At 40.9% G+C, this 15,999-nt stretch overlaps 1 protein-coding gene across 4 annotated transcripts in view; it reads left to right on the top strand.

Moving 5' to 3' along the window:
* The window catches only part of ARHGAP8 (Rho GTPase activating protein 8), a 111,046-nt gene that overhangs the window by 60,365 nt on the left and 34,682 nt on the right, over positions 1–15,999 (top strand). For all 4 annotated transcript variants that reach the window (XM_044994914.1, XM_044994905.1, XM_044994931.1 and 1 more), the window contains 5 exons: positions 626–713; positions 3,603–3,734; positions 8,703–8,789; positions 12,649–12,747; positions 13,636–13,746. In XM_044994914.1, coding sequence (XP_044850849.1) covers positions 626–713; positions 3,603–3,734; positions 8,703–8,789; positions 12,649–12,747; positions 13,636–13,746 — 517 coding nt within the window. The remainder of the gene's footprint in view (positions 1–625; positions 714–3,602; positions 3,735–8,702; positions 8,790–12,648; positions 12,748–13,635; positions 13,747–15,999) is intronic.

Consider the following 15,999-nt stretch of genomic DNA (forward strand, 5'->3'; position numbering starts at 1 on the left):
ATTTAGTGTGGACATACCGTAAGTGACTTACCCATGGTCACACAGGAAATCTATGGTAAAGGAGGAAATTGAACCGAGGACTCCAAAGTCCCTGGGTAGCAACTGAATGACCTATTAGTTATCCTTCCCCTTAGTAGTACAAATATAAAAGTTACAGCCATTATAAATGGCAAAAGATAGGCATAAAATGTTTAAACAGTCTTGCCCCAATGTGGATGGAGAAAGGGAAGCCAAGTCAAGGCCAGTCTGAAAAGCAGGCCCTTAATCTTCCTGGACTTAATTCTGCAGGGGGTTGAGTGCCTCCGGAAAGGAACTCAATGCTCTCACCTTCATTTGAATATGGCATTCTTTGCTTCTGTCCCCAGTGACCTATGTACACTGCTGAACAACTTCTTCAGCTCGCTCCAGTGGTGAGTAAAGGAATTCCTGTGTATAATTTGTCAACTGATGGCAAAGTTCCCAATATGTTTGGAGTGGAGATGGGACTTACAAAGTTCAGGTCTTTTTCAGAGTTTGTAGGTGTGCAGATCCATGGTTTTGCTTCATATCCGTGTCTTGTTTCAATATCCTTCTGCATATGAAATGAGCTATGTAAAGGTCTTTATTGACTGTTTTTGTTTACCAGGTGATGACAATTCTGGGAGAAGGGTGATTACTTTCAGTTGCTGTCGTATGCCCCCTTCCCATCAGCTCAATCACAGCAGACTACTAGAGTAAGTTTCTCTCATTTCACCTTCTCTCTCTCTCTCCAGGTTACACTGCTTAAAATTTTAAATGGGGTGTCTCATGAGTTCATTTGTAGGTAAATAGGCTTTTTTTGGTTGAGTATAAAAAAAAGTGTCTAACACGTGCTAGCCTGAATACTAAGCCTCTGAATCAGGGGAGAAACTATCTTGGAAACCAAGCCTCAGCAACTTAACCAGAAACAGCAGGTTTTTTTGTGTATTGTAGTTACGTTATTAATCAACTCTCAATGGATTTTTTAAATGTAATTTATTTTGAGAGACAAATAGAAAATTAAAATAATTTAATACTTTTCAAACTTATTATTTGATAAATAAGTATTTATTGAATATTATATTTGCCAAATACTTTTCATGATTTTTAACCAGCTGCAGGAACAGCAAAAGCTGTTTTTATTTTTTCTCTTCTCAAAAAAACATTTCTTAAGAATGCTGTTTCATTGTTTATACTACCATGCTTTTTGCTTTTGATCTTTAGATGATTCACATTAATTACTAACATTTAATGAGCTAAGTATTTCATTAAGCTTGGTATTTCCTTATCTCTTCTTATAATGGTGTTGTTTTTTCTTGGTTCAAGCTGTAGTAAATGATTATTCCTTTTCACAACATCCTTTTTAAAGATTGGTTGTAGCAAGGTAACAGAGATAAAATGCTGCAATGAGGACCTAGTTTGGGATTAGAACAGGACCTATCTATTATCCCATACTATTATCCCAGTGTTACAGATGGGAAGCTGAGACACAGAGCATCTACATGATTTGCCCAAGGTAAAATAGGAAGTTAGAACAGGGAATTGAACCTAGGTCTTCTGAGTCCCAAGCCAGCACTGGACCATCTTTCCTTTCTAGGATCAGACCAAGTAAGGTTTGAGGAAAAACTGTTCAGACTGGGGCCAGCATGGCAGAAATTTTGCACATGAAACCATGTTGGAATGGATTTGGTGTGGCAGCGTTTTCATTGTCATTCTTGGAAATACTGTCCCAGTACGTAATGCTTCTATGGATAGTATTGCAGGCTTGGAAATGGCAATTGGCTGTGTAGAAACAGGGAGCAGATGCTCAGCTGACATAAATTGTCATAGATCCATGAGCTGTAGTAATTTGCACCAGCTGAAATTCTGCTCCATTATTCTCAGAAGTACTGTATTTTAGCTATAGTATGTCAGGGAATTATATAAGGCAAGGAGTCAAGTATCAGAGGGGTAGCCGTGTTAGTCTGGTTCTGTAGAAGCAGCAAAGAGTCCTGTGGCACCTTATAGACTAACAGACGTTTTGCAGCATGAGCTTTCGTGGGTGAATACCCACTTCTTCAGATGCAAGGCAAGGAGGTTCAATAGATTGCCTGGGCACAAGGGTATGTTTGGGGATACTGTACCTTTATTTCCAGAGACTTCCATTTTTTGTACCACCTTCTGAATGATTATTGTCATGATTGCCATTCAAGCAACTCCTAAAAACCCTACCCTGGGATCAAGACCCCTGTACAAACAAGTAGTGCAAAGACAGTCCTTGTCCCAGATAGTTCACAGTCTAAGACTTTTATAATAAGCAATGGAAAATAAGCAATAAACAAGAGAGTAGAAGATGGGAGGAGAAGAGAACAGTAAAGTTAAATGCATTTGCATAGGTCAGGGATTGGCAACCTTTGGCACATGGCCTGCCAGAGTAAGCACCCTGGCGGGCCGGGCCGGTTTGTTTACTTGCCGCGTCCACAGGTTCGGCCGATGGCGGTTCCCACTGGTCGCGGTTCGCTGCCCCAGGCCAATGGGGGCTGCGGGAAGCGGCGCAGGCAAATAAACAAACCGGCCCGGTCCACCAGGGGGCTTACCCTGGCGGGCTGCATGCCAAAGGTTGCTGATCCCTAGCATAGGTAATAGTCACAGTAAGCTCAGAACTTGCAGACTCCCACTAGCCTAACAAGTGCCACGTGGAACTACACATTTTATTAAATGAAAAGTGCCTACATGCAATTAAGAAAAGTTGTTAAGACTATGCCACAGAATAATAAGCAAGAATTGATAATGTAATAACACGGGTAAATTAGAATCTGGTTCAGAGAGAGATGAGTCGAGATGATACTACAATGGTGGCATTGTTGCCTTGTTTGAATAATTCAGCTGTGGGGGAAAAAATGCCTTGTCCTATTCTCAATTGTACAACAAAGAAAAAAGAAAAGTACCTTAAACTATACCATACAAGAATCAATACAAAGGAACCTGCCTATAAAAACATGCAATATCATTTCAAGATGGGATTATTTAAGTGCATTTCCTTAAATTATCTTAACGCATAGGGATCTGATAATGAAATCCCTACAAAAGAAAGCCAGACTAATTTAAGGAAGAAAGAAGTATCTGATGCCAGCCACAGTAATTAGAACTGGTTAAAATTTTTCAAAACATTTGAAATTGATAAAAAAAAGTTCACAAAATTTCACTTTTCACCATTTCTTGACAAGTGTTAATGCCAATATTTATTCAGAAAATAGGAATTCAGAAAGATGAGAACACAAAACAGGAGAGGCCTACTCAATTACTGTACGGCTTCTTCATTATTTCCAGAAAGCATGCCTAGATTTTATCATAGTTTGATTGCCTGTCAGCACTGCAATCTTTGTAACTCTTGACTAGACATGTTCTTTTAATGTGGAACATTTTCCCCCTGAACATGAAATCACTGGCATCACGATACGTAATGAATGAGGGTATTAATATTGATCACGAACATGAATTTACAAACTTTGGCATGCTGGGCGAAAATAGTGATTCTGGTCCTTTGGACACTTTTCAGTGTATAAATCCATAAAAAATACATTAGATATCACTTTTTAATACTAAAATATTGCCTCTCTTCTCAGATATTTGAGGTATACACTCGACCAGTATGTGGAGAATGATTACACCCTTGTCTACTTTCACTTTGGCCTGAACAGTCGGAATAAACCCTCTCTGAACTGGCTGCAAAGGGCTTACAAAGAATTTGACAGGAAGTATGTTCTCCAAATATTCTGTCTCTGCCCTTTCTGTGGGTAGGATCCAACTATCGCAAGCTAGAGGTCTACCTTTTGGTCTTTCTTTGCTATTGAGATCAAAGAATTAATTTCCATTACCATATGGGGGGAGGGATAGCTCAGTGGTTTGAGCATTGGCCTGCTAAACCCAGGGTTGTGAGTTCAGTTCTTGAGGGGGACACTTAGGGATCTGGGGCAAAATCAGTACTTGGTCCTGCTAGTGAAGGCAGGGGGCTGGACTCAATGACCCTTTGGGGTCCCTTCCAGTTCTAGGAGATGGGTATATCTCCATTATTAAAATTAGATTACATTAGAAATTTCTACCATGCATAGGGTGACCAGATGTTCCATTTTTAAAGGGACAGATCCCATATTTAAGTCCTCCTGGAAGTGTCCTGACTTTTCCTTAAAAATGGGCAAATTGTCCCATATTTTCTGTCTCCCCCCCAGCCATCAGTAATAGCAGTCCTGCTGCTGTCCAGATCCCTGTTCGCCAGCCATCTGCCCATAGGCGGTGAGTGGAGGGGTCTCCAGTGGCCGATGATGAAGATGAGTGCAGGGCTGGCCGGTCCCCATGCTGGTCCGTCAGCACAGCCCCCGGTGCATGCCGGCTCTTAGCCAGCAGGGCACCGCCCCCGTCCTGTTTCTGGCTGGTGCGTGCCCCCTCGCTGTCCTCTCCCTGCTTTTCCCCTTCATCCTCCCCTCCCCTCCCCCAGCCCCATTGGGCATGTCCCGCTCCCAGTGCTGGGCAGAGACCCAGCCCCTGGTCAGAGTGCTCAGCTCACATCAGCCTGGCCGGCAGGTTCCTTCCCTCCCCCCTTCCTCTGGCTGCGCCAATGCCCTGGGAAAGCCCAAGACCTTCCGGCCCGGGGTGCTGGCCAGGAAGAGCCAAGCTCTGCCTGTACCAAACCTCCGCACGGCGCTGGCACAGGGAAGCCTCTCCGCCCCTCGGCTCAGCTCTGGTGTCAGGCAGAGGGATTTCCAGCCTGTTCACGCCCTGAACCTGCAGGCCCCAGAGCAGCCCCTGGGCAGGGGCTTAGCACCATCTTCACCACCCCCTTGGTCCTGCCCCCAGGGAGCATGGGGCTGCTCTGTCCTCTAGGCACCCTCCTCTGCGGAGCCACCTCTCTGGCCAGGTTTGCTGAAGCCCCGGCAGTCAGGTTCCCTGGGCCCTGGTGCACAGTGCATCCTTAGGGCTTAACCCCTTCCTGCCCGCGCTGTAGTCGGGACAGGAGGCAGCTGGGTCATGTCAGTGGCCAGCAGCAGCCTGGAGGTGTTAGCTGCCTTTCGACACTGTGTGGGCAGGGAGGGACAAGCTGCTTCCAGCCCCCGGGAGGGGGGGGTAGGGGAAGAAGAAGAGATGAGTTCTGCAAAGAAACGGGCCAGGTCATCCCTTCCCCCCCCCCCACCCTCCTCTGCAGCTTGAAGCAGCTCCTGTCCCTTCCCTGCCACACAGTGCCAACAGGCTGCTGCTAGCCACATTCTGGTGTGAACCCTGGCAGAAATCTGGGGGGCATGTGACCCTGCATTACTCCCACCCCACCCCCATATGTTGCCTTGGGAAGATGCGGCACCAGGTACTAGGAGAGGCGGGTCTGTCCCCGGGGCCCAGCCAGGCATGGAGGGCAGAGAGTGCCAGGCAGGGAGGGTCGGGTTGGTCGGTCACCCCCCTGCGAGAGAGGTATACAGGACAGTGTGTGTGTCACCCATCTCCATGTGAACCCTAAAGCCTTAACGATATGAAGTAAATAGAATCCAACTACGCAGTATTTCTTTTTAACAGGGACTCACTCAACGTGATGTTAATTTTAACATTTGTACTGCATAGTTCTGATTGCCATTGAACTTGCTTGAATACAAGTAATTTTACCACGTGTCCCATATTCAGCACAGGGAAATATGGTCATCCTAACCATGCAGAAATGATTAACGGTGAACATTCTAGGTATTGGAAACATTATCCAGGGTGTAAAAATCCTGCAGACTCATAGTAAGGAGGCCCAGCCATTCTGTGGCATATTTAAAAAGATGTTTGCAACACTTCGACATTGATTATTTGTGATTATCTCACAGTTGCGATCTAGCAGCTGATACCTTAAATAGTTCCAGGACTAAACTAGAGATAGGAAAAATAGAGGCCAGCTTTTGAAATTCTGGCCCAGAATGCATTTCACCACATAGATTTTTAAGGTCAGAAGGGACCATGATGATAATCTGTTCTGATCTCCTTCATAACAAAGGCCATAGTTCCTTCGCTTTATGTTTTACTATGTAGTTCACAATTGCTAGACAAATTACATTGCAGACCTAGGAGCCAGGATAAAACCCCTGATGCGTCTGTTCCAAAAACACAGGCTTCTAGCAGTGGAGCTAAAAGTGACCCAACTGGCAACAGTTCATCTTTTACAATCTCTCTGCTCTGGGCAAACAACTAGAGGGCAAAGGGAAAGAAAACAAACACACACGCAAAGTCACCCTTTCCCCCTTACTCCCACTATCAGAAGTAGCACTGTTGTTTTACATTTTTCACATGCCTCTGAGCTTTCTGATTCTGGAAGGGATTAGAAACATATCTACCAAAATAACCACAAGACAGACTATTCTGGTGGTCTTTGTAACCTGACCAGAGAGAGAAAAATTACCAGACATCTCATGACAGATCCTGTTCTTATGAGAATTGCAGCCCAATTTTGCATATTCAAGAGCGATGTTGTCATCTGAAACGTCCAGCTGCTGTCATGGCATATCCCTCTCGGCTCAGTGGCAGACTGAGGGAGTTTGCTTTTGCTGGTAGATTTCTCAGAATGGAGAGTGCAAGATAGTCACTGGTTTTGAGACTGGAGAGGGACTTATATTATGTTCACTATGTATAACAGTGATCTTTGCTGTGCTGGGGTCTCTCCCTGTAAAGGAATGACCATATGAAATTGTAAGCCTGTCCTGTCACACACACTCTTTACACAAAGCCATGCCAAATTTACAGTCACCATATGGGGGAGAAGCAACAGAGGGGAAATATCTTCAGCTGCATTGGCTTCTGAAGTGTGCGCATCTTATTCACACAATGTGGCCTTCATTTCTGCCCAAACCCATTCTCTGCATCCTCCTCCCCAGCCAGAAACCTAGAGAACGAAAGGGAACCAGATGAGAGTGAGTAATTGGGCAAAAGCAGGCAACCTTACACCCATTATTTGAATCACAGTTGGAATTCTTAGCACATTGATATTGGGAAGCTCACAGCAATATTCACAGCCCAATATTCATGTTCAGTTGTGCTATCTAAAGGAAAAACTAAACAAATACCCTGTGTACTTTTTGCACTAAACTTTGTCCCCTGTACTCTTCTCTCCCCCCAATTGGCGAGTGTTACAAATAAAAATAGTCAACATAAATGGGTTTCAAAGGAAAAATTTCAGATTAGTTATTTACAACACAGGTTCAAAGAAGTCTTTGGGGGATATAATTGTGCTACATAGGTGAAGAAGAAGAATATAAATATGTAGCTTTGCACAAAAGAAATGGGTCCACCTGTTACCCCCGGTATAAAATAGACTCAAAATGTGAACTTCTACTCAATAAAACAACTGCTTTTTATTATTCAAAGTGTTCCCAGGTGCATAGTTCCAAACTTTGATGCTGGCCTTATGAAAACAATATGGTTTTTGTTTGGTTTTTTTTTTCACTCAAAACCACTTGAGTGCAATTAAAATAAAAAAGAAGAAACTGCTTTAAGTGCTTGGTTCCTCCTACCCACCTCTAAATATATAAGCTGTTATGAAAAGGTGGCTTTAGCAATTCTTGATCAGTGGAATATGTTACTGATGATGATCCTTTAATGGTCAGCATTCAAGAGGGACCTTCCCTATTGGGGAAAACTTAAAAGAGAAAAGCAGCAATTTATATAAAAACCAATGAACTTGGCCTCTCATTTTCTGTATCTCCTTTGATACAAGATCTTAGGGCTTGGCTACTCTTACAAATTTGCAGAGCTGCAGCAGGGTGTGAAAACACACCCTCTCCAGCGCTGCAAATTGTGGCGCTGCAAAGCGCCAGTGTGGTCAAAGCCCCAGTGCTGGGAGCACGGCTCCCAGCGCTGTACGTTATTCCCCACAGGGAGGTGGAGTACGGACAGCGCTGGGAGAGCTCTCTCCCAGCGCTGGCGCTTTGACTACACTTAGCACTTCAAAGCGCTGCCGCGGCAGCGCTACCACAGCAGCGCTTTGAAGTGCTAAGTGTAGCCACTGGGTTATTCCTTCATGCAGCCTAGTTTCCGTTCCTGCTTGGCCCTACTATGATCCTTTATTTATGACATCAGATACGTCACTGCAGGATCAATCAGGATTATGGGGGGAAGAGAGATTTTGTTTTAAACACATTGGAGCCGGGATTCAGTTGATGTAAATCTGCATAGTGCCATTGGCTTCAGATGAACGATATCAGTTTACACTAGCAGGTGATCTGCCCCAAATATCTTCAGTAGTTACTAATAAACCAAAGCAAACATAGCAAAAGAAATAAATGAATGGATGTAGGTTTTAATTCTGAAAGAATAAAAGTTTTCCCCAGTATGAAACTCAGTGATGGAAAAGAATGGAAAATGAAGTAAAATACTTATTTCTTTCACTGGAACTTTCAAGAAGCTCTTTTTATCATTTAAATGATGCTCCCCCCCGCCCCACCACCATTATTAAATCCACAAAACAACCCAGACATTGCTTAGCAATGTAGTAGTGTAATCTTGGCCTACTTTTTTGCCATCAGGACTGACCAGCTCCTTTTTTCATTTTACACTCAATTTCCTCTGAATTAGACTTTTTTTTTTTTAGTGTACTTGAAAGGAATATATTTAATGTTCCAGTAATAAAACCCTTCCATTCAATTGCAGCTACTTTATGCTTCAGCATATGATATTAAAAGTCTTCTAACAATTTAATTTTCTTTTCACAGGTATAAGAAAAATCTTAAAGCACTCTATGTTGTACATCCAACCAACTTCATAAAAATTCTGTGGAACATTTTTAAACCTCTCATAAGGTATAGGTGATTTCATTAAAGAGAGTTTCCAATATAAGTTAGGGGGCAGTTTGTCTTTTAATAAGTATTTTTAAAAATAAGCTCAAGTAAGATACCAGACAATATTTAAAGTGTGGCTTAATGTAATATATTTTAAGAGGGAATCAGAGTGGTATGTAAAAATAGTTTGGGATTTTTTTCCCCCTTTTCTATGAAGATGCAGAGGTCTTGATTCAGCAAAGCACTTCAGCATGTGCTTACGTCCATGCTTATTCATCAAAGCAATTAAACGTGCATTGAGGTAAATGTGACTGAAGCACATGGCTAGATTGTAAGCTCTTTGGGGTAGGAGCTGTCTTTGTGTTTGTACAGCTGCTAACAAGATGGGGTCCTGTGATCTCTCACTGGGGCTCCCAGGCACTACCACAATACAAATAATAACTAATAAATTACCTATACCTTTAAGTATGTGCTCACATGCTTTGATGAATGGAGACGGGATTACTTGTGTGCTTAAAATTAAACGTACCTAAATGCTTTGATGAATCTAGGACATAGGGAGTAATACAAGCACCTTGAAAGGACAAAATCACCTTCACAAATTGGAGAATTGGTCTGAAATCAACAAGATGAAATTCAATAAAGACAAGTGCCAAGTACTTCACTTAAAAAGGAAAAGTCAAATGGACAACTACAAAATAACTAGGGTGGCAGTACTGCTGAAAAGGATCTGGGAGCGATCACAAATTGAATAGGTGTGGACGACGTGATGCAGTTGCAAAAAAGAGTAGTAACTTTCTGGAGTGTATTAACAGGAGTGTCATGTGTAAGACACAGGAGGTAACTGTCCTTCTCTATTCGGCATTGATGAGGCCTCCGCTGGAATACTGGGTCCAATTCCAGGCACCAAACTTTAGGAGAGATGTGGCTAAATTGGAGAGAGTCCAGAGAAAGCAACAAAAATGCTAAAACTTTTAGAAAACCTGACCTGCGAGGAAAGGTTAAAAAACCTTTGCATGTTTAGTCTTGAGAAAAGAAGACTGATAACAGTCTTTAATTTTATGTTAAGGGCTGCTATAAAAAGAGGACAGTGATTGTTTGTTCTTCATGTCCACTGAAGGTAGGACAAGAAGTAATGGGCTTATCTGTAGTAAGGGAGATTTAGATTAGATATTAGAAAAAAAAACTTTCTAACTATAATAGGCTTCCAACAGAGGCTGTGGAATCCCCATCACTGAAGATTTTTAAGAACAGGTTAGACAAATACCTGTCAGGGATGCTCTAGGTTTACTTGGTTCTGCCTTAGCATCAGTGGGTATCCATTTAAGGTAATGGCTTCCTAGTTTTTGGGACTGTTATTTGTTCCAAGTACTCACTCCCTTCTGAGTTTGATAGTATGTCTATAATAAGACGAATATTGTTCTTGGATCAATGGTTTTAAATCCATCTACCTGCTGAAATGTGTGTAATATTAATATAGCATAAGCATTCATATCAGATAGAAAATTTTGACCAGGGTTTGTTTAATATAGTTTCTTCTTCTGCCTCTGTTATGGTTAAATTTTCAGCATAATGCATTATCCTTGCATTGAGTTTATTTTTATCATTGTGCATCTCAATATTTGTTTTGATCTAAATCGTTTATTTGAATTTTTGCCATTATAATTTTGTAATATTCTTTTACAATAAAATTTGTGAACAACATTTAAAAAAACAACCCTGAAACCAAGAATGAGGTTACAAAAAGTTGAAAGTATCTATACATTCTGTAGATGAAGATTTGGTCTACATAAAATGCAAAAGCTAGAAAGAATATTATCTGCTTCAGGTTATTTAAGTGTCAAATACTGTCCCACACTTCTGTTTAAGGAGGATTCCACTGTTCTTAAAGTAACATAAAATGCAGGGAAAGATATTTAAAATCAAGTGCATCTGCAAGTCTGTGTCTGAGTCCCAGGCTATAGAGCTCTCTCTTTATTAATGCTATATTGCTAGTGGGTTGTATTAAAAATTAAAACCTACGTATACATAACATTAATTTACCAGAATAGTATGCGTTAGGAATTTTCTGTACCCTTCAATGTACCTCTGCTTTCAGGTTATTTCAGAGTGATCTTACGTTGACAGTTATTACTTGGATTTAAAAACCAACATCAAGCCAAAGTTCACTAAAGGAAAGGTGGGGGGAAATACCAGAGTTTGTATTTCATAACTTCTGCTCAGTTATGGCCATAACTCAAGAAAAGGTCACTACTAATGTTTCTCACAGAAATACTGAATGGAATTTAAATATCGTAACTCAAATGTATCTGTTTGCACTTGAGACTTGTTTTAGGAATATAGCATAGATGAACAGAGCATTTGCTATAAGCAAGTGGGTGACTTATTAGATCAAAGAACAAAAGTAATAAGAAAATATGTAGAATAATTGTTTGAATATATTTAAGGAAAAAGTAAATATTTATTTGTAATTTTTTGAGCCACAGTAAAATCTTATTGATCTCTTCTAACATCCGCCCCCCCCCCCCAAAAAAAACCCAAAAACCTATCGAGGGGAAAGGGTGCTGTTCTCCATGGATGAACTAGTAAAAGCCATAAAACTTTAAAAATAGCACAATATGATCTCATTCAGCAATGATGATGCAGCAGTTTTACAGAACAAAAATTCCTGACTGCCTGTGAGTGAACTGCAAATTACCCATTTTATAAAATTGTATTGCTAGAGTGAGTTCTCAAACACATTCCTTTTTCATTTAATGAAGTCTATATTACAGTTAGCTAATTGCCTTTCACAAAATGTTAGAATCACAGACCATATTGGAAAAACTTGCTGAAAAGCCCAAATGAGATGGTACACATTCAGGCTGAAATCTGTTAATGTTGCAAAACTACTTCCCTGCTAGCAAAATCTAGCACTTCCTTTTAAATAATACCTTCTAAATTACGGTATTAACTTTTTTTAATTCACACTTTCTTCCAGTAGAGGGTGCTTGTGTACATATGTTGGATGACTCGGCAATGAGCCAGTTACTGCAAGAGTATTGGTCTCCCAGTTCTCTGAGTAACTTATAGAAAGAAAAGAGAGGAGTGTGTTTTATATCACATTTCTGTTGGTGCTTTAATTTTTATTACAAGACAGATTTTGTTTTACAGAAAAAGAGGCTTATTTCAGAGGGTGTTGATGTATTTTAAATCATACTTGGAATGCCCGAGTAGTAAATGGGCCTTTACAGACTAAATTTTCAACTTTGACTAGCAATATTTCGTGGCACAATTTTGGGAGTCCCATTTTATGACTCCTTAAAGGGGCCTGATTCTTCACAACATATCTTTGAAAATCAAGCCTTTTTTAAGGTGTCTACAGCTGAGCATCCAAAAGTTGAGATGCCCAAAATCAATAGTCATTCTTGGAAAATGTAAGCCTTCATTTATTAGATTATAATATCTACTGTCCTGCTATTTTCTCTTTCAGTAGAGAGCAAGATTAAAGTGACACATACATGTTTTTCTATCAGCAATGTGGCATTCTTTCCAGAAGTTTACATAAAAAGTGTTCTATAACATTCCTTTTCAAAAAGTTTTCTAGCCCCATACGAAAGCTGTTATTCAGCAGTTCTCAAACTAATGTTTTCCATATCTATGCAAATCGCAAAACATTCAGATGGAAGTGAGTTATTTTTTTTTATTCAAATCAGACTCTCAGAAATGCACTGTGTATGTTTGATCATGTGAAAATGAAATACATCTTGTGTCTCCAGCTGCTTCAGTTATAGTTTAATTTTGAGTTTCATTTGCACTTACATTCTGTAATAGAAAACAAACCTTTCATTGATGTTCCTCCCATGCTGATTGTGTCCTTTTTTCCCACTGTTTTGTTTAGTCATAAGTTTGGGAAAAAGATCACCTATTTGAACTATTTAAGTGACCTGAGAGAGCATCTCAAATATGACCAGCTTAATATCCCTGAAGATGTTATTCGGTATGTAGCAAGTTAATAACATATCCTGTGATACATGTTCTGAAATGGAGAGTTGTGTAATATTCTTTGTTTTTGAAATAAGATCTAATCTAATTTCTATAACAATTAAAAGCCAAATTTGCTATTTGTCCTTGGCTAGATTTGGCTCTGAAAACTGCATTGTCAGCAAAGACATCCTGTAAAGATGTTGAATGTTTATAAAAGAGAACATTGTATAGTTCTCTACAGGTTTGGAATATCCTCTTAGCCTCAGATCCAAAAGTATTTTCTTAATGTAATTGTAGTTGCTGTGTCTTCATTAACAAAACCTTGCCATATGTCATTACTGCTTATGAGTAGTGCATACAATTTACTTATTGTATATGTGCATAATGCTGTTTATTGAGAAGAAAAAAAATCTCACCTATTACTCTTTAGTGTATTGACAGAAGGTGATTTTATGTCACTGCTGAATGAAAATAACTGGAAGCTTTTTATTATGAGTGTTACTGCTGTGTGGGGTTTTTGGACACCTTTGTATAAATATATAATAACAAAAAGCATAGTACAGCTCTGCGTTTATAAAAAGGATTGTATGAGGGGGTTGTGCTTCTGAGCAGCAACTGTGGTTGAATTTTGCTTTTAAATTATAAGAGTGTTCCTATCTCTTGGACATGTTTATTACTATATTTTATTGATTGAAGCAAAACAGCTCTTTCATGTGTTACTTAATGATTCTCCCACCAATGCTTTCACAGATCTCACAAATACTAAAATTAAAAATCACTGGAGGTATTTGTGGTCTTACAGAAGATCAGCATTGTGAGAAATAGCAGTGATCGTGCAATCAATGTGTACTGTAGTTTCACTCTTGATACGTACAAAGTCAGTGATTTTTGTTGTTTTCAGACATGATCAAAATCTTCGGGATAAACAGAAGGGGAGACCACCACCTTCAGCCAAGGTTCCTCCACCAAGACCTCCTCTTCCTACGCAGCAATTTGGGGTCAGCCTACAATAGTAAGATTTCTTTGCTCATACCTCTGAAATAAACTCTGGAATGCACTGTATCACTGTGGATTCACATCACACAAAATCTGGAAATTAATTTACCACCATGGTTTTTTTCCTCTCTCTATATTCTATGTCTCTCTTTAATAACAGTGAAAGCTGGTACCTTATAAGGCCAAACAATAACTTCTGGTGAATTCATGGCATTGGGTAAGTCTACACTAGGGAAAAAAAAAAACCTGCAGCAGCAAGTCTACAGATTTAGGCTGATGGGGCTTGTGCTGTGGTGCTAAAAATAGCAGTGTAGATGTTCCAACTTGGGCTGAAGCTCCAGTGCTAAGACTTACCCAGTTCACCAAGTTTCAGAGCCTGAGCTGCAGCCTAACTCGGAATGTCTATACTGCTCTTTTTAGCACTGTAACATAAGCCCGTGTCTTTAGGCCCCAGCTCTGAGACTTACTGCCATGGGTGGGCTTTTTGCAATGTAGACATACCCCTAGAGCCCTCGGGAGCTTCATGATATGCCTACAGTAACTTGTGCAAGCCTAGATGTTACGTAACTCTTCAAGTGCTGGTCCCTATGTGTATTCTACTGTAGGGTATGCATGTGCTCCATGTGCCTGCAACTGGAAGTATCTTGTATGTAGTCTCTGTTGGTCTGTGCTTGCACCCTTGCTCTCCTTAAGCTCCGTACTAGTGGTATAGGGCGCTGTGTGGACCAACCGCCTCTCCAGTTCCTTCCTAACACCTGTGATCTTTCTTGGGGAGTCCAGAAATGTAAGTTATCCTATCACCCTTCTGCCTTAGCAAAATAAGAATTTGTTGGCGATACACTGTGCGACAACTCTCTGCAATCCCAGTCTGCTAGCCTGCCAAACAAACTCCTTAGCACTCTGCCAGTCCTAACTTTGCCTTACAGGTAAACCCTTGGTGTTCTTCAGCTCCAAAACTGTCCAGAAGCATCTCCTTGCAGCTGTCAGTCCCTGTCACTGGATACCCACAGAAATACAAGTCTGCCATCTCCAGAGAGAGAATACCCCCCAGCTTGTTGATGCAGCTGAGGATGCACACCACACTTTACTGTAACAGCACTGAAATTAATTTATAATAAAACAAGAATAGGTTTATTAATAAAGAACAGAGATTTAAGTGATAACTAATCAGAGATAATAGAAACAGAAAATGGCTACAAATAATGCAAAAGTATAACACACTTCTAAGAGATTACATATAACCTTAGCAGGCTCAAAGCTATGTCTAAAGCAGCTTTCTCACCTACAGCTACTTCTCAGCATCACTAACCCACATGGTTGGGGATCCAATATTCACAGATGCAAAGAGCCTCACCTCTTTGTGCCCTCAGTGATGGATAAGAAGATGCCTTTTTGCTTTTCCTTCTGTTCCCCAAAGTTAATTATCTTTGTCCTGAGTTGCCATGCTATTTCCTTTGCTTCCTGATAACTGCTGTTTACCTCAGATGCAAATGAACTGCTCATTGTCTCTGGCATTACCATGCTGGCCAGCTATGATTTTTATGAACTATTCACAGTTCCTAGACTTCGAAGAGAAACTCCCTCAAAAGCACATGGCTCAATTTCAAGTCCTTATTGATGAGGGCAAGTTGGTGGCCAGAAGTTCACTACAAGCCATACCTGATGTTGCTGACACAGTGATGTGTTATGAGATTCCCAAGAAAGACTCAAAATATGGTAGCAGATTTGCTCTATGATGAAAGTAAACTCTTAAGCAAAAAGATAAGTCTGTGCATTTGTTAAGACTCTCTCAGGCAACCCTCCGTTCTCTGGGTACATATAAACACCAGCCCAGAAGAGGAAACACCACGAGTAGCTGTATAAGCCCATGCCCTTGCCACAGCCCTTCTACCACCAATGAACTTACGAGTTGCCTCATAAAGAACAGGGAGTGCAAAAACCTAGGTACATGGCTGCATCCACCCAACTTCTCCCCCACCCCCCCAACCAAAAGGTGCTTTTGATGAGGTGCTTGGGAACTGCAAATCCATGTTGATGTCCTCTCCATCCAATTCCAATGTCCACTTTGGCAGCTGTCTAGCACACTTTCCCCACAACTGGAGGGAGATAATGGACAAATGAGTGCTATCATCCATTCAGGCTATACCAGCAAGTTCCTCACCCCTTCAAAAAAAACCCTTTCCTGTCTTCCTTCAGGGACCACTGTCATGAAGTGATCTGCCTTGAGGAGATAGAATCTCTCCTTCACCATGGTGCAGTAGAGCAGATA

The sequence above is a fragment of the Mauremys mutica genome, chromosome 1 (genome assembly GCF_020497125.1).
Source record: "Mauremys mutica isolate MM-2020 ecotype Southern chromosome 1, ASM2049712v1, whole genome shotgun sequence".
NCBI classification, from domain to species: domain Eukaryota; kingdom Metazoa; phylum Chordata; order Testudines; family Geoemydidae; genus Mauremys; species Mauremys mutica.